The sequence below is a fragment of the Cimex lectularius genome, unplaced genomic scaffold, assembly GCF_000648675.2.
Source record: "Cimex lectularius strain Harlan isolate CLEC.00 unplaced genomic scaffold, Clec_2.1 scaffold10, whole genome shotgun sequence".
In the NCBI taxonomy this organism is placed as follows: Eukaryota; Metazoa; Arthropoda; class Insecta; order Hemiptera; family Cimicidae; genus Cimex; species Cimex lectularius.
The window spans coordinates 3,380,063-3,403,920 of record NW_019392665.1 but is presented as its reverse complement, the minus strand read 5'-3'; the positions used below and the strand labels follow the sequence as shown (position 1 = coordinate 3,403,920).

Sequence of the window (23,858 nt, the reverse complement as noted above, 5' to 3'; positions counted from 1 at the left end):
TCGATGGGATAACTTGTAGTCTCTGAATGAAATTCTTGAGTATTTGAAAATCTAATCTATTATCACTGGTTTTTCTCTGGACCTTAATCCAATTTTTAACTTTTTTTTATAGATTTTATTAATTTTTTCCTTTTTTTAATTTTTTTAAACAATTTGCCTTAATAAATAATATTTACAAAAATCGTATACTAACTTTGTATTTTTTGTTTGTTTTAAATGTCTTAATTATAATTAATTGCACAGTATTAAACGCTTCCTTTTTATTTTTTGTTTTTTTGGTTTTTCATCTTTTGAAATAAATTTGTGAAAAAAAAGACCAGCCTTTCTCCTTCGGGAAAAACCAAACTGTCCAGACGGAGAAAGAGAAATGCTCCAGGAAGAGTCTAATAATGCAACTTTTTATTATTATTATTATTGTATAAGGCGCTGAATGGTATACTGAGGAAAATTACGGGTAAGGGTTTTTCACCACTGGTAACAACAGTTTTAATTGACTCGAGGCTCGATTTTACAAATAAAAAAAAAAGATCAAGCCTGTTGTAATGTAATCATGTACAGTCATAAAATAAAAAAATAGCTGGTTTTTAAAAAATCTTGCGAGTGGGAATTTCTCTTTCCGCTATACTTATTGTAAAAACAACCTTTTTCCATCTAAAAAATACTAATGATCATTTGTCTTTTATTCTTTAATTATTCCTTTTTTTACTATAAGAAAGTCTCGTGTCTATATAAAATTTTTTTGTTTTACTAAAATATAGATTCTAATCCGTGGGATTGTAGTTGGGAGTATTTGTGGGGGGGGGGGCAAACGGAGAAACACCTATTTGTACAAAAGTTATTGTTCAAATGATTTCGCTCACAGCCTCTCGAAAACGAAAATAAAAACTAAAATAAAAAAAGGATGCTTTTAGTTTTGTATTGTACTGAGAACAAGGCTGGCCGCTTATTACGTATCCGCTTAAAACCGAGTTTTACAAACTACTAAATACTTTGGTGATACTGCAAAGTTACCATTTTCTCTGACCGTATAATCTATACAAAACACGGTGGAAGATGTCTACCTACAAACTATCTTTTTTTCCCGAATAATAATAATTTTTTTTTTTTGGATTTTTAATTATTTTTTTTAAATAATATTTTCCCTTCTTTTTAAATATTATCAGCCTAATATAATAGCAATTATATTTAATTGATAATAATTAATGATATACATATTTATATATATTTTTTGTTTTAAATTATAAGATAGAGAGCATAATTTAACGTCATGCAATAAGAAACTGATCTTTAAGTACTAAATTTTTTTCTCTTTTGTTCAAAATTTGTATCAAAACTATATACAAAAAAAAAATCAAAGATCTGAACAAAATTATCAACATTAAAAACACTCATTGCCAGAAATTTGCTCAAATTTGTTGTAAAAAAATTTTTTTTTGGCTTCACCTGCCAGCATTAACCGCTCAACATAATGTTTCTCTAGAAAAATACGGAATTTCATCGAGCTAAAATGTGTTCGGATTTTGAAGAAATACAAATCGTAAAATCCCAGTTGTTGCGACAAAAATTAGAGATTGTAGTGTTAAAAAACATAAGAAAAAACAAAAGAATAAATAAATTATGGTAAATTATAAAAACGTCAATAGCACATGATAAAACAGGACAAAGAGAATAATTTCCCAATACAATAAAAGCTAAGTACTTCAAATTATTGTCATGGATAAAACATTGATGTTCGTCTTACGGTAAATCAGGGATTGATTATCAGAAAAGGCCTAGGATTTGAATTTCTGCCTTTTATTTATTTTTTTGTATATGTTAATCATCTAGGAACACCTCTGGTTCTGTTAAAAAGATAATTTTCTACCTTAGACAGTTAAATTTTGACAGAAAATAACTTTATGAGGTAGTTTATATTGGAAATGATTAAAAAAACTGCGCTTTTTCATTTTTACGCGTTGTTTATTCATCCCTGATCGTTTCTAGTCATGGGATTTTTCCATTTCGAACCCAATGAGAAGAACGAGACGACACATTTTCTGCGAATTTGGTTGAATTCAGATGGTACATTGAAATGATACAAAGTTGACTTGAATCTTTGCAATTGGAATCAAAATGGCAAAATTTCCGAGTGGATTTGTACTGAAATATTGTCTTTGATTTTTTGGTCCTGTCAGGGGAATTTTTTTTTTCAACACGTCTCATTCAATGGGTTAAAAAAACGCAGATTTCTTTTTCAAATAGAAAAAATAAAATAAAAGAATGGATAAAATTTGTTCAGCACTTTTTCCATTGCGATACAAGGATTCGATAAGTAGAAAGAGAGATCAGACCTTATTGGAGACGTTATCGAGGAACAAGAGGGAGGAAAAACCGAAAGCGGGCCGACGAAAGAAGCTCAAGTGTTGTTTTTGCTATGAGGCTGCTGTATGCGGTCGCGGTGTCTGCTTATTATGTGCACTTTGAGGTTTCCTTTCTGGTGGCACTTTTTGTCGCAGTACGGACAGGCGAACTTGGGCTCCTTCCCGCACTCCCATCTCTTGTGGAGGTTCAGGCTCGTCTTGGAACGGTAAAACTTGGAGCAGGCGTCGCATTTGAAATTGGCGTCCTTTTCCGTCGCATTCGGCCTTCTCAACTGGATCATTTTCGAATACCCTGGAATATTTACATAGAAAATAAACTCTATATAAATTCAGGTTTAGGTTTAATAATTTTTTTTTGTTTTGGTTTTTTACCTGGGAAACTAACAATAGGCGAGATATTTTCCTCCGAGAATCTCTTCTGTTGCTGTAATAAACCTAAAAATGTTGGATTTTGAGGAAAAGTGTTTGCATCTGGAAAAATCACACCTGAAAAATATCAAGAACAATTGAATTTTAAGAAATCTTGTCAGGATTTTAAAATAGAAAAATACCTTGATTTGTCTGATTTGACGGCCCAGGGTATGAGTGAGAATCGTCGTTTTCATTGTCGAGCTTGTGTATCGAGCCTTCTTGGAATGATTCGTCGCTCGAGTGGTAATTGCTCGGCAGGCCGTCGCTCACCGAAAGATCTTTGGGCGCCTCTGCGTCTCCTGCCTCATCGTCGCCTTCGTCGTTCTTTTCCGTCGTCGTGACCCTCTCTTCCTCGTCGTTTGTCAGCCCTTTGATCTGAAGGGCGTTCGCCGCCTTGAGGAATATCGCCAACTGGTCCTGAGACACGTTCACCTCGCCCCGGTACATGAATTCGACTATGGCCACCAACTCAGTGAATTGGACGTTGTTGAGGATTATTATCGGATGCATGTCTCCGTGTTCCATTAAAATCTCCTAAAGCAACAAGATATTTATATTAAAAATAAAGAATAAATCTTTGTTTATTGTTCTTATGATTTTTTAAAAATATATATAGCCAGAGAAGTGATCATGTGTTCATATATTTATTTGAAGGAAGAGAAATATGAAAGAAAATTCCAGGGGTGACAGTGGGAATCGAACCCATGACAGTTTAAGAGCCAAGAGTCTAACCCACAAACCACTTAGCTACCGTGGTCTATCATAAATTAAATAATTCAATGAGAATAAGTGCAAAATTAAAAATATAACTGATCTTAGAATCAGTCATAAATTATAATTAAAAAATACTTAATATTTTGTTTTCCTGACTGTCAACAATTTCCTATAGGCCTTTAATTAATTAAAGAAAACCAAAACAAAAGACAGGAAACACTCTCATTTCATTGACATTGATCCTTGCTGGGTTGGTCTGTCAGATGCGCATCGCCATCTTCAGTGTGTCTATACTGAAATAATGTGTGAGAATTGGCAGGCTAAGATGATCAGTTAGGACCAGAAAACTGCAAAAGACAAGGAGCAAAAATAATACTGAGAGTAGACACAATTTTGCAAACGGGAATTGAAGCAGTAATTTGATCATTAATCTTTTAGAATAGAAAAGATAATGAATCATTTAGGGTAAAGGAAGACTTTGGTCACCCTGAAGAAGGAAGAAACTGGAAGCTTCTTGTGTAACACTGATAGTTTGTACGTAATTTTGTAAATGTACAATTTTTTGTTAATTTCAAGAGGTTTCTATGTGATCAGGAAAGGCTAGAATGAGCTCCACCTGTCTTGGAGCGAGAAGGAACAGAAGGAAACTACAGTTTGCAGAACGTCATTGGTTTGTGCTGCCCAGTATCAAGGTACAGGATTTTTTTTAAATTAAAGAGGTTTCTATGTGATCAGGAAAGGCTAGAATGAGCTCCAGATGTCTTGGAACAAGAAGGAACAGAAGGAAACAACACTTTGCAGAACGTCATTGGTTCATATGGTCCAGTAACAATGGACAATTTCATTTTTCAATAATGATTTTGTCGTGTTGTCACTTTCAGAATGTGGTTTGAAAGAAGAAGTTCAAAAATTATGAAAATTTCAAAACAGTACATTGAAATCCTCTGGTTCTGCAGAATGTGTCTTTGGTTTTGCACGATTTGGAGTGAAATGACACTGAAACATGCCAAATGTCACGAAGAGGCAGAACCTTTGGAAAGACAAAAGCGAAAAGGAATCCCAGAAAGTGCTAAATTACCATAAGAAGTGCAATTGTCAAGGTTGGTTAATAAAGAAGGGTCCATTCTACAATAGATGTTGGAGAATAAGGATGGGAGATTTTGTTCATCAACAACCCTGAAGAAGGAAGAAACTGGAGGATTCTTGTATAACTGATAGTTTGGTTTTCTCATTATTCTTATACAAAAATACTAAATGTACAGATTTTTTCATTTCAAGAGGTTTCTATGTGATCAGGAAAGGCTAGAATGAGCTCCACCTGTCTTGGAGCGAGAAGGAACAAAATGAAACTATGGTTTGGAGAATGTCCTTGGTTCGAGCTGTTTGATATCAAGGTTCAGGATTTTTTTTTTTAATTCAAGAGGTTTCTATGTGATCAGGAAAGGCTAGTCAGGAAAGGATGTCTTGGAGCGAGAAGGAACAGAAAAAAACTATGGTTTGCAAAATGTCATTGGTTCGTGCTGACCAGTATCAAGGTACAGGATTTTTTTTTAATTCAAGAGGTTTCTATCTGATCAGGAAAGGCTAGAATGAGCTCCAGATGTCTTGGAACAAGAAGGAACAGAAGGAAACAACACTTTGCAGAACGTCATTGGTTCATACTGTCCAGTAATAATGGACAATTTCATTTTTCAATAATGATTTTGTCGTGTTGTCACTTTCAGAATGTGGTTTGAAAGAAGAAGTTTAAAAATTATGAAAATTTCAAAACAGTACATTGAAATCCACTGGTTCTGCAGAATGTGTCTTTGGTTTTGCACGATTTGCAGTGAAATGACACTTAAACATGCCAAGTGTCATGAAGAGCCAGAACCTTTGGAAAGACAAAAGCGAAAAGGAATTCCAGAAAGTGCTAAAATACCGTAAGTAGTGCAATTGTCAAGGTTGGTTAATAAAGAAGGTCCATTTAACAATAGATGTTGGAGAATAAGGATGGGAGATTTTGTTCATCAACGACCTGAAGAAGGAAGAAACTGGAGGATTCTTGTATAACTGATAGTTTGGTTTTCTCGTTTTTCTTATACGAAAATACTAAATGTACAGATTTTTTATTTCAACAGGTTTCTATGTGATCAGGAAAGGCTAGAATGAGCTCCACGTGTCTTGGAATGAGAATGAACAGAAGGAAACAATGCTTTGCAGAATGTCATTGATTCACACTGTCTAGAATAAAGGGGCAGGATTTTTTTTTTAAATTCAGGAGGTTTCTATGTGATCAGGAAAGACTGGAATAAGTTCCTCATGTCTTGGAGCGAGAAGGAACAGAAAGAAACAACGCTTTGCGGAATGTCATTATGTCATTGATTCATACTATCTAGAATAAAGTGGCCCGATTTTTTTTAATGAAGAGGTTTTTATGTGATCAGGAAAGGCTAGAATGAGCTCCACCTGTCTTGGAATGAGAAGAAAGAGAAGGAAACTATGGGTTGCAGAATGTTATTGGTTCACGCAGTCCAGTAACAATGGACAGTTTCATTTTTCAGCAATGATTCTGTCATGTTGCCATTTTCAGAATGCATGACAAAAGAACAATTTCAAAAATTATGAGAATTTCAAACGGTACATTGAAATCCACCGTTTCTGCAGAATCTATCTTCGGTTTTGCATGATTTGAAGTGAAATAAGAATGAAATATGCCAACTTCATGAAGAGGCAAAAACTTTGGAAAGACATAAGAGAAAAGGAATTCTAGGTAGTGCTAAATTACCTTAAGTAGTGGAATTGTCAAAGTTGGTTAATAAAGAAGGGTCAATTCAATCATAGATTGTTTATATTGGTGTGTAAGAATGGGAGATTTTCTTCATCGATGACCCTGAAGAAGGAAGAAACCGGAGGATTCTTGTATAACTGATAGTTTGGTTTTCTCGTTATTCTTATACAAAAATACTAAATGTTCAGATTTTTTCATTTCAAGAGGTTTCTATGCGATCAGGAAAGGCTAGAATGAGCTCCACCTGTCTTGGAGCGAGAAGGAACAGAAGGAAACTATGATTTGGAGAATGTCATTGGTTCGAGCTGTCTGATATCAAGGTTCAGGATTTTTTTTTAATTCAAGAAGTTTCTAACTGATCAGGAAAGGCTAGTCAGGAAAGGATGTCTTGGAGCGACAAGGAACAGAAAGAAACTATGGTTTGCAGAATGTCATTGGTTCGTGCTGTCTGATATCAAGGTTCAGGATTTTTTTTTAATTCAAGAAGTTTCTAAGTGATCAGGAAAGGCTAGTCAGGAAAGGATGTCTTGGAGCGAGAAGGAACAGAAAGAAACTATGGTTTGCAGAATGTCATTGGTTCGTGCTGCCCAGTAACAAGGTACAGGATTTTTTTTAATTCAAGAGGCTTCTGTGTGATCAGGAAAGGCTAGAATGAGCTCCAGATGTCTTGGAACAAGAAGGAACTACGGTTTGCAGAATGTCATTGAATCAAACAGTCTAGAATAAAAGGGCAGGATTTTTTTTTTAATTCAAGGGGTTTCTATGTGATCAGGAAAGGCTAGAATGAGCTCCAGATGTCTTGGAACGAGAAGGAACTACGGTTTGCAGAATGTCATTGAATCAAACAGTCTAGAATAAAAGGGCAGGATTTTTTTTTTAATTCAAGGGGTTTCTATGTGATCAGGAAAGGCTAGAATGAGCTCCAGATGTCTTGGAACGAGAAGGAACAGAAGGAAACTACGGTTTGCAGAACGTCATTGGTTCGTGCTGTCCAGTAACAATGGACAGATTCATTTTTCATCAGTGATTCTGTCATGTTGCCATCTTCGGAATGCAGTTCGAAAGAAGAAGTGCAAACATTTCGAAAATTTCAAAAGGGCCTATCGAAATCTACCGGTTCTGCACAATGTATCTTTGTTTTTGCACGATTTGGAGCGAAAACGGAGCCCGGTGTAGGTTGCAAATTTATCTTTTGTTTGTTGTGATTGTCTTTGTTACTTGTTAACTCTCAAATAGGTCCGTTTTCCTCTGATTTTTTAAATTTTCCAGTCGGTATTCTAAAGTGGTGTATTTTTTTTAATGTAAGGTGTAGGTAGTATTATTTTTTGTATGTGTTGTTTAAGGTTATATATTAATAATAAAGTCACTTTTGTGAAATCGATAAAGCGATCTTGGGCTTACCTTAAAATAAGGACTGCAGGCGGAAAGTATCATTTTGTGAGCTTTTATCTGTTTTCCGCTTGCTGCCAGTGTGCAGTCGACGAATGTGTTTGAATCGAGGAGCGACGAGAAGAGGGAGATGAGCGTGTCCTGGTGATTGTTCCACTTGAGGCAGAAGTGCTGATTCGCCGTCATTCTGGTGGAAATGTATCCAAAACCTTAAAAAAGACCAGATTCGCCTTTGGGTCCCCTGGAAATTCTTGGTGGGAAAACTCGGCAGAGCCAAGAAACAGAAAAACAATAACACTAACACGTATCTTTAGCAACCTCTCTGCCCTTCGATGACCTATTACCCGTCCTGAAAACATAAGACCCGCATTCGAAACGCAGTGACTTCCTTGATACCTTAGAATATGCTGGAAAAACACCAAAACGGGAGGATCGGACCAAAAAGAATCTTGATCTTACTCTCCCTTATTGACATTATATGTCATATCCTGATGTGTTCTTACACTCTTTTACCACTTGATGCTACAGTAAAATGCTACAACTAGTCCAATTACAAACTTAAACTACCACATCCTTTTGAAAAAAAGCTAAAAACTAAGCAGAATCCATCACTTAGATGGTTCAATCATAAACACCATGCAACAATGACCAGAACATACAATGAAAACAGAGAACTGCCTGTTTTTGGTCTATTCTGTATCAACTGTTAATAATTTAGTAGAAAAGCATTAAGAAAGAATGAAGAATAGAGCAGATTATAATCCCAAAGGTTAAGCATATTCCATCCCATAAGACGAAGCATTCATAAGAGTCTAATCTGTCCCAAAGATAACAATTTGTAATAAATTACCATATTTATTAACTCAGGATGGTAGGAATCAGTCATTCCAGGACATGTGTCGAGTAGAAGACCCTTGCAAGAAAAGGGGCTGATGGACAGCCTCTGCTGGGTCCCAGGACACATGGTAGTAGAAGCCAACGAGACAGCGGACACCCGTTGGAAGGCAAGGAGCTGCCACACCGCTGACAGGACCCGAACCCTTCTGTGGCATAGGAATCCACACTATTAACGAATATCTCAGACAGAAGGATAAAAAGAAAATGAGCGAACTTTGGAATTCACTTATTGGACATAGACAATCCAAGAATCTTCTAACCAATTTTGGCAAGAAAGAAATCACAGAATGTGTCAAAGGAAGCAGGAACAGACTGCAAATCCTAACAGGACACTGCAGACTAAACGGGCACTTAAAGAAAATTGGAACAATCCAAGATGGCACATGTAGATTCTGCAAGGAAGCAGAAGAGACACCAACACACTTACTAACAAACTGCGGAGCTACATTAGCCCGCAGGAGGAAGTGTTTTGGGATGTACAATGTGACCATAGAAGAACTACAACCACTGAAACTGGGCCTATTAATCAAGTTTCTTGATGAAATAGGACTCACCGATGTGCTTTAGGCAGAGCACAGGGGATACAATAGCTCTAAAAGGGCGCAGTATACCATACCCTGAAATATTACATCTACATCTACCGCTGATGGAGCTGAAGCCCTCCTCGAGGAATCCACACTAATCAATGAGCACCTCAGACAGAAGGTATAAAAGAAAATGACGGAACAATGAAACTCACTCATTGGACACAAACAATCCAAGAACAAACTGAAAAACTTAGTAAGTAAAAGGTAATAATAGAATGCATTAAAGGAAGCAGGAAAAAACTGAGAATGCTAACAGGATACAGCAAACAATATGGACATGTGAAGAACATCTGTCCCAAAGATAACAATTTGTAGTAAATTGCCAAATTAATTTACTTGGGATGGTAGGATTCAGTCTTCCCAGGACTTTGAATTTGCTCAACTCAGCAAATGCAGATTCTGCAAAGAAGCAGAGGAAACGCCAACACACCTACTAACAAACTGTTGTGCCTGCAGGAAGAAGTGTTTTGGGATTACAACATAGAAGAAATTTAACCACTGAAACCGGGCCTAATTATCAAGTTCCTTGATGAACTAGGACTAGTGTGCTATAAGCACAGAACAACGGATACAATAACTCTTAAACGGCACAGCATAATACACACACCAACTAATACATCTAAATTTACATCTAGGAACCAATCAAATTTTAGACCTAATATAGTAAAAAAGTCAAATGTGTTCCACAGTGTAACAAGTTTGATACATTTTATGAAGGTGTTAAATTCAAATTTGTTTCGGAATACATGTTTCATTCATTTAATGTGGAGTGAAGTATGTCACAAGGTAATAATTTAAAACCATTTAATGACATCTTAGGTCGAATATGTTACAAGATAACAATTTAGAACTGTTTAATGAGCTTCACAGTTTTAAATGCAAGGTAACATTTTGGATGCATTTAATGTGGAATTTTTAAAAATATGTCACAAGGAAACAAGTTTGATTGTTTATTGTAATTTTAGAAGACACGTGTATCACAGAATTACAAATTTGATCCAATTAATGAGGCCTTAAAAGTGAAATATGTCACAAGATATCAAATTGGATCCATTTAATGAGGTCTTAAGAGTCAAATAATTCACAAGGTAACAATATGGATCCATTTAATGTTTTTTTAATATGTCACAAGGAAACAATTTCAATTTATTTATTGTGGTTTTACAAGACAAGTATATGATAAGATAACAACTTGTATCCATTTAATGAGGTGTTAAGAGACAAATGTGCCACAAGGAAACAATTTTGATTTATTTATTGTGGTTTTACAAGACGAGTATCACACGGTAATAATTTGGATCCATTTACTGAGGTCTTAAGAGTCAAATATGTCATAAGTTAACAATTTGGATCCATTTAATGTTTTTTAATATGTCACAAGGAAACAATTTTGATTTATTTATTGTGGTTTTACAAGACAAGTATATGGATAAGGTAACATATCCATTTAATATGGTCTTAAGAGTCAAATATGTCACAAGGTAACAATTTTGATCCATTTAATCAGGTCTTAAGTGATAAATTTGTCACAAGGCAACAATTTGGATCTATTTGATGTATCCTTAACATTCATATATGATGCAAACTTTTTTTAGTACAATAGTGAAATAAATAAAACTTTTTAAAGGTTCTGAGAGTCAAATATGTTCCAGAGACAATCTGGAACCTTTTAACATCAGGTCCAAAAGTAGTCGGTCACTAAGGAATGGTTAGGGTCAATATTGGCACCTTTTGGTTGGCCAGGTAATTTTAACGCAGCTTTATGTCAAAGATTATCACAAGGTTCACATTTTGATTAAGCCAATGTTATCTTGAAACTTAAAAGTATAATATATTCCAATAGGCAAATATAGAAAAATGTTTATGAAATGTGAAAAGAGCCGATGAAGGGAAAAAATGTGTTGGTAATGGTTCGGCCAGATTATCCTTTCAGGATTATATAGAAAGGGATAAATAGGAATAGGAAAGCTAAATTGTTGGGAAATTAGACTTTGTGAAAAATATTTGATGTGTGGAATGCAATGTGATGATATGGGTATGTTATCTGTATTTTCACCTCAAAGAAGCCGACGCCTTATACAAAAATGTCTTTTTTGTACGACTTCCTTCCCCACCCCTTCAAAATCCAACGTATTTAAACACAAAATAGCAAAATCTCACTGGCACTCTCGACACGACACGCAAGAATGGCACAATTACACAGAAGACACTTTGAGTGAGTAGAAATTGAATATATAAAATATATTTTTTGCATTGTATAAATTCACTTTTCCACATCCAAAATGTAATTGTTATATGTAAACAATGTTTGTAAATCCCAGGCCCTGAAGATGATCTCAATAAAGATCGAAACGTTGGCACGATAAAGAAAATGTTTTTCTGAAACCGACATCACACCAGACCGCATCTCACAATTTCTAAATAAATATGATTATGAAATCTTAAGAGCCAAAAAGTAACAATTTGTTAACTTTTATACCTTAAGTCTTAAGAGCCAAATAAGGTTGTCTATATGCGAGTCCTCTGATTGTAGGAAGGAGGCGTTGTGCCATCAGCTATCATAAATAAGTACAACAAATACATGATGAGCTTTGTAACTACAGGTTTTGAACTTAGTTTTTATTTGGGCCAGATTAACTTATCTTTTTATTAAGGTTACTATTTTTTATGTTTAAACATTGTTTAACTATAAATTTTGGTTTTAAATTGGAACATCAGGAGCTTCTCAAACACCAGTGTTTTTTGTACGTTCTTATAGGAGTATATACCAGTATCACATTCTCTATTTATTAAAAAAAAAAAAAAAAAAAAAAAAAATCTGAATGGTAACCGTTATAAAATTAAAAATAAAACAAAATGGAGAAACAACATTTTTATATTATAAAATATAATTACAAAATTCATTAGTAAGAAAGTTTGAGAGCATAGATTTTATTGCTTAATTCTTCAAACTTGACAATTTTCCTAATGAAGAAATCTCCGTATCTGTTGGCGACTCTTGTGTCGGCGATGTGAATCATGTCGTGATCAATATAGAAGTCGAGCTGTCATAAAAAAATAAATAAATGTATTATAATGGGTTGTTTTATTTAATAAAATAATTTGAAAATTACTTCTGATCCTGATTGGAAGGAGCCTTCAAGCCCCGAAGTCCCCTTGGTCCAGACGACATTCTTCATTTTGTGCTTGAAGCATAACAGGGTCGTGCGAAGGTTCACCTTTTCTTTCTCGATCGCCTGGCTCGACATGACGGGCGTCGAGCAGTTGTTGGCGTTGAGTACGAGTGTTGTCAGCTTGATCAACGGCAGCGTCGTGTACAGTTTGAGGAAGCTGCGAATCATCGGCAGGCGGATCTGCTGCGTCACCTCCTGCATGAAGACATCTGTCTGGTGGTTAATCGCCTCCATCACATAATCGTGATCTGTACTGCTTGGAGCTTTTGGCGGCGGGATACTCAGGAATTTAGGACAAGCGAATTGGAAACACGATTTGAACTCCTGAAAATGAAGGACTGGTGTAAAAATGAAAAATAAAGGATAAATAATATATTTGTAATTAATTACCTCCAGCTCTCCTTTCTGCATGTTGTACATTTTTTCATAAAGCTTGTTGTCCTTCATGTACTGCTGGATTGAATCATCGATGCATTGTGGATGAAGGACAAGGCAAATGGCCAAAAGATGGTACATCTGGTCTGTCTGTTTCTTAATCTGATGAAAAAACAAAATATTTCTTGGCTTTTATTTTCCCACAATATTTAATTTTAAATTCACCTGATCATTCTGGTAGGTTTTTGATTGGAATAACTGCTTAGTCCTCTGGATGTACAACAATATGGACGAGAAGGTACGAATGGCGTCTGAGTACCTTCTCATCATCATATATGCAAAGCCGACGTAGTATGAAGTCGAAATTTGACACGCCGGGACGTGTGCATACTGTGTCTTCTTGTGCATTTCATGTATGTCAATGTTTTCGAGGACTTTGATGGCAAGATAATAATCGCCAAGTAGAGAATGAAGCCTCAGGAGCCCGACCAGGCTGAAATACCCGAGCATTTTGTATAACGGGAGCTTTCCGTAGTCTCCAGCGACTGAGTTCGGGTCGCCGCCCCTGGCGTACACTTCGAGCTGTTTCTTGATATTACTCTTGTCGATGAGCGAGTGGAGGATGTTGAGAACGCAGAGTACATTCCAGGTCGTAGGCGGGCAGTCGTTCACGATCGCGTTGTATTCGTCTGGACTGTTTTTAAATAATCTCGCCTTGAAGAGTATGAACGATTGGAACTGGTAGATGAGTTCATCGATAATCTCCCAAAGCCATTGGTCAGGGAGGACGAGGTTGACGGGCTCACCGTCGGTCATGACCTTATTGATGAAGGTGCAGTAATTTGAGAACGAGGAGATACGATATTCTAGTGTCACCGTCTGAGGCAGGTTGGCATGAAGGTGCCTGAAATAAAGCTCCTTGTAGAGCACCATGGGGATGCTTTCGGCCGTATTCTTTCCCATAATCTGCATCACTTCTTGCTCACTCGGCCAGGGCTTCTTTTCAAAGTAGATCTCGGAAAACCTCGTAAAGCTTTAAAACAAATCATTTTAAATTATTATTTTAAAAAAATAATATTTTTAACAACTTTTACCTGTTCTCATACATATTCTGAATTTCGAACACCCGTCCTTCGTTGATACATTTAAAAAAGTACGTGATGAATGACGCGACCTCTTCGTGCATATGTGAAACGCTCTTGCCCCTTTCCCCTTCAGAATCGTAATGCTGGCCGCTGTCATAGTCATAGCCATTATCATCAACTCCCTATAAAGATAATAAATCTTTAGCGTATTTCTCTGACGGCCTGGTTACAAAACGATTAATTGTATAAAATCAAATATACTATGCACTTGTAATGTTTTAATTTGGTCATAGGTGAACATTGTAACGTTTAAAATATTTGTCCAACGTGTTATCTTTTCAATTCAGGATTTGACACCTTTTAATTGGATAATAGTTTATAGATTAAAAAATTAATTGTATGCATTCTGCAGATATTTTATGAATTTAGCAATGACAGTTATTGAAAACAGATGTGTTAAAATTAAGCCATTATTTTGTTTTTGTTTGATTTTGGAAGAAATTATAATTCAAAAAAGTCCCTACTTATTTTTGACTTTTTTTTAGTGTTTTCACTGTAGTTCCCATCTCAATCAGGGAAAAGCTTTAAAAACTACCCACTAGAAACTTATGAACTGTGCACAGAGATAAAAAAGAACCAATGGAAAAATTGTCTTAGGAGAACGTGTTTAGTGTGGTCTTAAATTTTTTTTAAACCAAGGCATGTACATTTTTGAAAAATTTAATGAATTTATTATTGGAAGAATGAATTTTTTGTGAATGTAAATTTAAGCTGCATGCATAGAAAGGAAATTTGTGTTTCCTAACTTTGTACTACAGCCTTGCTTGGACATTAGGTGGGGAATAATTTAACTCAGTGCTCATAGGCAAATCTGCCACAAAATTTAAACATTTAACCTTTTAATGCAGCCAAACATGTTCCAAAGTTTGATCCATTTAATTTGGTTTTAAGAGTCAAATATATCGCAAGGTAAAATCTAGATCCATTTGATAAGGTCTCAAGAGTACAATATATCACAAGGTAACAAGTTTAATCCATTTAATGTGGTTTTGTACAATAAAAATATCGTAAGCTAACAATTTTGATCATTTTATGTGGCTTTACGAGTCAAATATATCACAAGGTAACAATTTGGATTCATTTAATGTAGTGGTGCTTTTTATAAATAAATATAAGCCTTTAGTTCCAGCAGGTTTATATAAGCTGGAACTAAAGGCTTATATTTATTTATAAAACCACCATTATGAATTTCACAGCAAGAACAGGGCCACACTTAACAACATCATTTAATGTAGTTTTATTTAAAAAATTATGTCCCAAGGAAACAAGTTTGATTGATTTATTGTGGTTTTACAAGACAATTATACGATAAAGTAACAACCTGGATCCATTTAATGAGGTCTGAGGGGATAAATTTGTCACAAGGTAACAATTTGGATCCATTTAATGAGGTCTTAAGAGTCAAATAAGTCACTTTGGTAACAATATGGATACATTTAATTTTTTTTTTTTTAAATATTGCACTAGGAAACAATTTTGACTGATTTATTATGGTTTCACAAAACAAGTATAATATATGGTAACAATTTGGATCCATTTAATGAGGTCTTAAGAGTCAAATAAGTCACAAGGTAACAATTTGGATCCATTTAATGGGGGATTTATTATGGATTTACAAGACAAAAATATGATATGGTAACAACTTATATCCATTTAATACTGTCTTAAGAGTCAAATAGGGAGTAGAAGGCAACGAGAAAGCAGACACCCTTGCAAGGAAAGGGGCTGCTACACCGTTGATAGGACCCGAACACTTCTGTGGCATAGGAATCCACACTATTAACAAATATCTCAGACAGAAGGACAAAAAGAAAATGAAGGAACAATGGAATTCACTAACTGGACATAAACAATCCAAGAATCTTCTAACCAATTTTGGTAAGAAAGAAATCACAGAATGTGTCAAAGGAAGCAAGAACAGACTGCGAATCCTAACAGGACACTTAAAGAAAATTGGAACAATCCAAGATGGCACATGTAGATTCTGCAAGGAGGCAGAAGAGACACCAACACATTTACTAACAAACTGCGGAGCTACATTAGCCCGCAGGAGGAAGTGTTTTGGGATGTACAATGTGACCATAGAAGAACTACTGAAACTGGGCCTATTAATCAAGTTTCTTGATGAAATAGGACTCACCGATGTGCTTTGGGGGATACAATAGCTCTTAAAGGGCGCAGTATACCAGACCCTGGAAAAATTACATCTACATCTACAAAAGTCAAATATGTCACAAGGTAACAATTTGGATCCATTTAATCGGGTCTTAAGAGTCAAATAAGTCACAAGGTTAACAATATGGATCCATTTTTTTTTTTTTTTTTAATATTGCACAAGGAAACAATTTTGATTGATTTATTACTGTTTTACAAGACGAGTATCACACGGTAATAATTTGGATCCATTTAATTTTTTTTTTTTAATATTGCACAAGGAAACAATTTTGATTGATTTATTACGGCTTTACAAGACGAGTATCACACGGTAATAATTTGGATCCATTTTTTTTTTTTAATATTGCACAAGGAAACAATTTTGATTGATTTATTATGGCTTTACAAGACGAGTATCACACGGTAATAATTTGGATCCATTTAATTTTTTTTTTTTTTAATATTGCACAAGGAAACAATTTTGATTGATTTATTATGGCTTTACAAAACAACTATATTATATGGTAACAATATGGATCCATTTAATTTTTTGTTTAATATTGCACAAGGAAACAATTTTTTGATTTATTTATTATGGTTTTACAAGACAAGTATGTGATAAAGTAACAACTTGGATCCATTTAATGAGGTCTGAAGTGATAAATTTTTCACAAGGTAACAATTTGGATCCATTTAATTTCTTTTTTTTTTAGTATTGCACTAGGAAACAATTTTTATTTATTTATTGTTTTTACAAGGCAAGCATATATGATAACAACTTATATAGATTTAATATGGTCTTAAGAGTCAAATATGTCACAAGGTAACAATTTTGATCCATTTAATCAGGTCTTAAATGATAAACTTATCACAAGGTAACAACATGGATCCATTTGATGTATCCTTTGTATATGATGCATGAAACCTTTTTAGTACAACAGTGAAATAACTTGAGCTTTTTAAAGAAGGTACTGAGAGTCAAATATGTTCCATGAGGTAACAATCTGGAACCTTTTAACCATATCAGGTCCAAAGGTAGTTAGCCACTAAAAAAATCAATATTGACACCTTTTGGTTGGCCCTTTTTAACTTTTTTCCACCGTTTATTTCCCTTATAAAAGTCCAACGGTTAAACCGATAAAGAAAAGACTATATTTATGGCCAGAGACCGGCGAAATATGCCACCCTCATGCAATTTATGTAGGGTAAATGTACAACTATATTTAAATTAAATTGCACTCACTTCGTAATTATCGTATGGCGTGTCGTAAGGCGTAATCGCGTACATCTCGAATTTCACAATTTACAGGAAACCACAAGAAAATTGACTTTTTTTTGTAAATAAATCAGTGGATCGGACGAACTACGCTTTCCAAAATTCCAACCTCGAACCACACAGACTTTGAGTGTACGCCACATCGATGTCTAAATCGAAAAGGTTACAATCGATTCAAAATCAATTTATATTTTTAATTAAACAAAATTTTAAATATATTCAAATGTATTTAAAATAATTAACGAGCTGTTAAATAAATACAACGTTTAGTTATTTTGTAAAAATTGATTTATTAAAATTTATTTTTTAAGTGCTAATTTTACAATTAAATGTTTATTTTGTTCAAAACAATCGATACTGGAACATCGATTTTACTTAGGACCACGTGCCACACACATCTTTCCTTCATATAGGACACATTATTTATGTTTAATTGTGACGGAAAATCTTTTTTTTGGCCCGTTTCGTCTCGCTTTTTATCTCTTTTGACGATACTGATCAACATTTGAGAGTTTTATGTTATTTGACTTAATTCGAGAAATTATGAGCCGGAACGTGGCGCACTCATAAGACGGCGGTTCAGACTAAATATCGAATGGAAAATGTTCCAAACCTTTTGTAAAAGAACAAAATCTTTATTTTTTTAGAAGATTTAATCAGTCACAAAATGAAATAGGTTTGATCCTTTAATTCTGGGATAAAGGTCAAATGTATTCTAAAATAATACACTTTTGATTTTAATGAGTTCTTATGAGCCAAACAAACAATTTGACCAATTTTGAAATGTCAATTGTCAAATAAACAAATTTCACTCATTTAAAGTCTTATTTGTCAAATATGACACATGATAACAATTTGTAGCCATTTAATGAGGTCTTAAGAGTCAAATAAGTCACAAGGTAACAATTTGGAGCCATTTAAAGAGGTCTTAAGAGTTAAATTTGCCACAAGATAACTATTTGAAGCCATTTAATAAGGTCTTAAAAGCCAAATAAACAATTTGATCAATTTTGAAATGTTAATTGTCAAATAAACAAATTTCACTCATTCAATGTCTTATTTGTCAAATATGACACATGATAACAATTTGCAGCCATTTAATGAGGTCTTAAGAGTCAAATAAGTCACAAGGTAACAATTTGAAGCCATTTAATGAGGTCTTAAGAGTCAAATAAACAATTTGATCACTCTGATCAATTTAATGAAAGTTAGTCGTCAAATAAAGAACTTTCAGTCATTCAATGAGGTCTTATGAGTGAAATATGGAAGAGTATAACAATTTGGAGCCATTTAATAAGGTAAGAAAAAATAAACAATTTGACCAATTTATAATTTAACTTATTTATTTTAAAGGTACAAATAGAGCTTTACACCCCCTTACATGCAAGTTATATGTTATATTATAAACAATATTAGTTATAGCATTAGTTGTACAGAAAAAGGCACTTGACTTATCAGATGTCAATTAAGCACAATTGCATTTTTCTCTCCCTTAAACCGAGGTGACTTAATGATGGATTGAGGGTAATTAGATTAGATTCTGTGTATGCTTCCTCGAATGTATATCGGCGGAGCTGCTACTTTTTAAATAAACGTTTTTTAAAAACGAACATCTCAAATAATTAGCTATAATTTGTACATGTATTAGAAATAAATTTATTTAATAATAATAATACTCTCCGTCCAGATGATATAGTCGTTTATGTGAAAAACATTATCAAACGAAAGTGGGCGGCAAGATGGAATGTCTGTAGAGATAGTATGAAAGAAATTAAGCCAGTTGTACATAAATGGCCAACTGAGGAACTTGAGAGAAAAGAACTTGTGATTCTCTCTAGATTGCGAATAGGTCATNCCCCCCAAAATTACGACGCCCCCCAAAAATAAGAGGGGCTGGAAAAAGGGGAGGCCAAGGAAAATAGTTGTAGAAAATCTTAAGTAGTCAGTTTAGCTGACTCCTGTTAGGTAGAAGGTTGAAATTTTAGATTAATATGGAATCAATCATCCAATGGAATGTGAGAGGACTGAAGAATAATTATTGCTTTTTGAAGAGGATCATGGTGGATCATACTCCTTTTATCATTGCTCTTCAGGAGACTCACCTTAAGAAAACGGAATCCTTTACGTTGAGAGGTTACAACATTTTTTCTAAAGAGGCTGAGGTTTCTGAAGGAGGTAGAGCTCATGGGGGTGTGGCACTGTAGTAAGTATCAATTATTTATAATAGGATGATGAAACCACATTACAAAAGAAAAGCCAAAAGAGAAAAAGGTAAAATGATTTCGTTCAATATGTTGGTGGAGGTAGAAGAAAGCAATCCAGCATTGGTAATCAGTATGTGTAGTTATCGACCAGCATTTGTCGATTCTAAATTTGCATCAAAGATATGGTCCAAACCACATCCCTGAACTTTGAATTAAGAGTCAATAAAACAACATATAGAATCAACTACAGCTCCATTGATAAGTAAATTCTTATTGACCCTTAAGACTCCATTCAACGAATCAAAATTGTATTTTTTAGAACATATTTGACTTCTATTAACAAGCCTGAATCTATTTAATGAAGTCTTAATAGACAAATAAACAATTTTGCTCCATTTAATAATTTTTAAGATTTAAATATGTCGCAAGATAACATTTTAGAACTGTTTAATGTGATCTTAACGGTCAAATATTTCAAAAGGTATCAAGTTGAATCCATTTATTGAGGTCCTAAGAATCAAATACGGTGCAAAATATTTGGTCATTTTAAAAAAAATACCTGGTGGCCACAACGGTTTAGGCGTTGATACGACACTCAAAGCGAAAATTTGCTATGGTTAAATATTACGGTTAGTTACGTTTCGCCAATTGGGGCCAGTTTTATCAAAATTGGACTATAATTAAGAAAAGTATGTTACATTATAATAGACAAGAGTAAAGGCAAAATAGAAGAACAATCTTGGATGAAATATTGTTCAAGCGTCCATTGATTTTGTCCAAAAACGTCCGGCGGGAAAAGGTCCAAAAAAAGAAGAATTGAAATTAATTTGTGAAAGTGTCTAAGCATTTTAATCAAAATGTTGTCAGAAGAAAGACCAGTACTCATCAAATTTTACAAGTTTCCATATTGGATAGATTTTTTTTTTTTTTTTTTTTTTTTTTTTTTATTTTTTTTTTTTTTTTTAAGGCATAAAACCACTAAGGGTCATAGCTCATAGCTGCCTTAAAGCATCAACCAATGCAGCCTCCCCACCGCACGAACCAGAGGGGCCACGGCCCCAGGAAGGAGGAGGCCCGGAGGGCCAGCCGCATTGCCGAGGGACGAGCACTATATAAACAGCGTGATGTTATCGCTGAAGCTGAACTAATGTTGTTTCGGCTCCTCCAGAAGGATGTGCATGGGCTGTGGACATCCACATCCTTCAAGAGCCGGGGTATTCTTTTTCACCCATACGCAAAGCGCCCGAACCTCCGCCGCGCCCGACCCCCGGCAGCCACCCCCAGGGAATAAGGCCCCCCGCCCACACAGACGGCAAAGGCCACACTAATTTATATCCTGTTCATTAATTCAGCAGTCTTAAGATATTGAAAAAGTTGATCTATGGTATCTGGATCGTCTTTTAGAATGTTATAGAGGGTTTGCGGATAAGAGATGTGGTGTCTGTAGGCTGAGTAGATTGGACAGTGCAGAAGAAAGTGTTTTGTTGTAATAATCTCATTGCAACAAGGACAGACAGGGGGTGGTTCTCTAGCCATCAGATGACTCTTAGTGATCCTACAGTGGCCAATTCGTAATCTTGTATCACCTCTTCCCTACGTTAGTCCTGATTGAACTCAGCCAAGGTTTAACTGTTAGTTTTATTTCCCTAAGCTTATTTTCCCCAACATCGTGCCAGTCTTTTTCCCAATTGGATAGTTAAATAGAATCTTAGGGTTACATAACAGCTGGAAATGCAAGCAGAAATTCATGTAGAAGATGTTTTCTTGAATAAATTGGGTGTGTATGGACAGAACAGGAGCTGCAAGTGATAAATTTCAGCCAATTTACTTTTTAACCTGATTTATTGAATGTTTAAAGTGTAAAGCTTCAAAAACCCTTGTTATTTTAATGCAGTGTACAGCATGGATTAACATATGGTGCGGCGTGTTATATTAGCTTTAGGTTTAGGTTACGTCAAGTATAAATAATATGATATTATCATTAATATAAACATGTGTTAAAATAGATTTATTCTCTTGGAGAAAATGGTTAAGAGCGGATTAGTTTTGATTTTGACAGATGCCGTTTTCACCTTCTTCCTCGTCTACCTGAGCCATAGGACGGACATCACCGTCGTGAGTGAATTGAGTTTGACGGCCGCCTTACCGTTCAGTCATAACAGTTATGTTTTAATCGGGGTATGCCTGTTGACCATCGTGTTCGGGGTAGTGTCCGACTCTTTGAGTCCTGTCGGCAGGCCGGGCGTCGTCCTGATCGGCATCTTCTCCTGCTTCATGTCCGGCGTCTTCCTTCTCATCGGCAACGGAGTCTCTTTCCTCGCTTTGGTCCTCTTCGTCTACTTTTCCAGCTCGCCGGTCCGCAACGTTTTCCTGCTCGAACAGAAGGATCGAAGGCAATTGGATGAAGTGAAGAGTTTCGTATTCCGTCTGAGCTACACGAGGCTTTGGGTCAGGATCCTTTCGGTCCTGCTCGTAGAAAAAGGGTTCGAGCAAATGTTCCACGTCTATTTTACAGCGTCGAGTCTCGTCTTTTTCATCTTGTACCATTTGACGTTCACGACGTTTCTCAAAGACTTGTACTACGAGCCGACCTACAAATGCATAAACTTCAAGGTTTTAGCTTGTTTCACAAACGCGTGGTCTACTCGAAAAAGGCCGGTGTATTATAGAAAGGACGAAATAGTCGTAGGGATTCTGGAAGTCACCGACCGGGACCGAGTCAAGTTCAAAGATAACCAGAAGGCCAGAAAGTGTCTGTACGGATTTCTCAGAGCGATCGTACCCGATGTCAACGTTTACGTGATTAAGGAAAAGAATTATATGGTGAGGATACAACACTGGCTCCTCAAATCGAGGCCGGAAAGTTCGGAATACGTGATATTGCAGACGTTGCGGTTCTACAGGATTCTTCCTGCTGTATTGTTGTCATCTTTTTTCTCTCATATCAGCAACATGATTTTGTTATTCACCATGTCACAGAGCGACATGATGAAGAAAACCTCGATGGACGTTCTGGACCGCTTCGACGTGTACTCGTACTTCCTCTTATTCCAGTTGGTGTTTTTCCCAGTCGTCGAGCTGTTGCGGCCTTCCGTGTCCAAGTGGCTCAAGAAAGACTTTTACCTCTTCTTTTTGGGCTACGGGCTTCTGCTGCTCTCGTGCTCGGTCATGGTCGTCTTGCAGGCGGTGATCGTCCCCAGTCTGCCGTACACGCCGTCATCGTTCACCTCCCAGGTCAGGCTCTTCAACGCGAACAACCAGACGATCTACGTGGCGACGTCCTATGAGAAGGACGAGCACTTCATCCAGCCGTACGACTACAAGGTCTTCAACGACATACCGTACGACCTCAAAGGGCGAGGGTGGATCAAGTGCAACGACAAGAGGCTTGCGGTCAACTTCCACCTCGAGCGAAGAGAGACTATCAGCCACGTCTTGAAAAAATGCGTGTTGACGAAAAGAAATTCGACGGACCCGAATCTTTTCAAATTGACCAACAACAGCTTCCACGCCATTTTCTACTTAGTCACGGCAGAGGATCTTAGAGGGATGCTCCTCTTGAGGAGTATGGTGACCCCGTACACGGTCGGGGTGAACATCTCGACTGACTTCGACAGCTTCTTCATGACGCCCGGCACGTACAACGTCACTTTTCAGCACTACGACGAAACGAAGACAAAGGTGTTATTGGAGAATTCTCGGTTCGTCGAAGGCGGCCTCTATTGCTTCTTCATTTACAGGGAGGATCAAGAACTCAAGGGCAAAATGGTAGAGGTCGAAGGGCCGTTAAAGTACCGCTTCATCTATCTCCTGCCGCAGGTGGTCCTTCTCGCCCTCGGTCACGCTTTCGCCACCGTCTCTTTCTTCAGGTTCCTCTACTTGGAAAGCCCCGAGAAGCTCAGAGCGACCGTATTCTGCACCGTCATGACGATCGAACTCTTGATTTACGGCCTCTCGGATAGCATTTTACCTTTCTACGCCCATCACTATCCGTATATCGTCACGATTTTGGGTGGTGTGCATCTCGCCATTTTCATCGTCGGTGTTGCATTCGCAAGCAATCTGAGCCAAAATTACTCTACTTAAAAGTTAAATTGTACGATTTCTATTTGTAATTGAATCACATGGCAAATAACAGAAGTTCAAATGAAGAGAGATTAATTTTTATCGACAAACTATCAACCTTGTCCTCTCGTTTAAGGACGATCCGAGAGCCATCAGGAAGACACGTCATCTCCTAAAACAGGACACATTGAATATATAATAAAAATTCAATTTATAATAAAAAATATGTATTTATTATGAGGATGCCAAAAATTATAGGGGATTTGGACATAATCTGCCACTAAACTTGCTTTGCCTTCAGAAGAAAACCTCACAGACTTTTTTTTAATATCTAGTAT

The 23,858-nt window shown here is 36.0% G+C and overlaps 2 protein-coding genes across 3 annotated transcripts; both read right to left on the bottom strand.

Moving 5' to 3' along the window:
* Positions 1 to 455: 455 nt before the first annotated feature.
* LOC106667464 (longitudinals lacking protein-like) lies at positions 456 to 8,404 on the bottom strand. The gene is made up of 4 exons (XM_014395425.2): positions 7,657 to 8,404; positions 2,912 to 3,305; positions 2,733 to 2,846; positions 456 to 2,652 (listed from the first exon to the last, which is right to left on the bottom strand). The coding sequence occupies exons 1-4, from the start codon at positions 7,828 to 7,830 to the stop codon at positions 2,396 to 2,398; spliced, it is 939 nt and encodes a 312-aa protein (XP_014250911.1). The 5' UTR covers positions 7,831 to 8,404; the 3' UTR covers positions 456 to 2,395.
* Positions 8,405 to 11,985: 3,581 nt separating this feature from the next.
* LOC106667443 (eukaryotic translation initiation factor 3 subunit L) lies at positions 11,986 to 17,392 on the bottom strand. 2 transcript variants are annotated; one of them, XM_014395398.2, is made up of 6 exons: positions 17,219 to 17,392; positions 13,771 to 13,943; positions 12,902 to 13,709; positions 12,692 to 12,838; positions 12,242 to 12,625; positions 11,986 to 12,172 (listed from the first exon to the last, which is right to left on the bottom strand). In XM_014395398.2, exons 1-6 carry the CDS (start codon positions 17,261 to 17,263, stop codon positions 12,032 to 12,034), a joined length of 1,698 nt encoding a protein of 565 aa, XP_014250884.1. In that variant the 5' UTR covers positions 17,264 to 17,392; the 3' UTR covers positions 11,986 to 12,031. The 2 variants fall into 2 exon arrangements, with proteins under 2 accessions (XP_014250884.1, XP_014250885.1); XM_014395399.2 differs by lacking the exon at positions 17,219 to 17,392 and adding an exon at positions 14,030 to 14,195.
* Between the last annotated feature and the right edge of the window lie 6,466 nt (positions 17,393 to 23,858).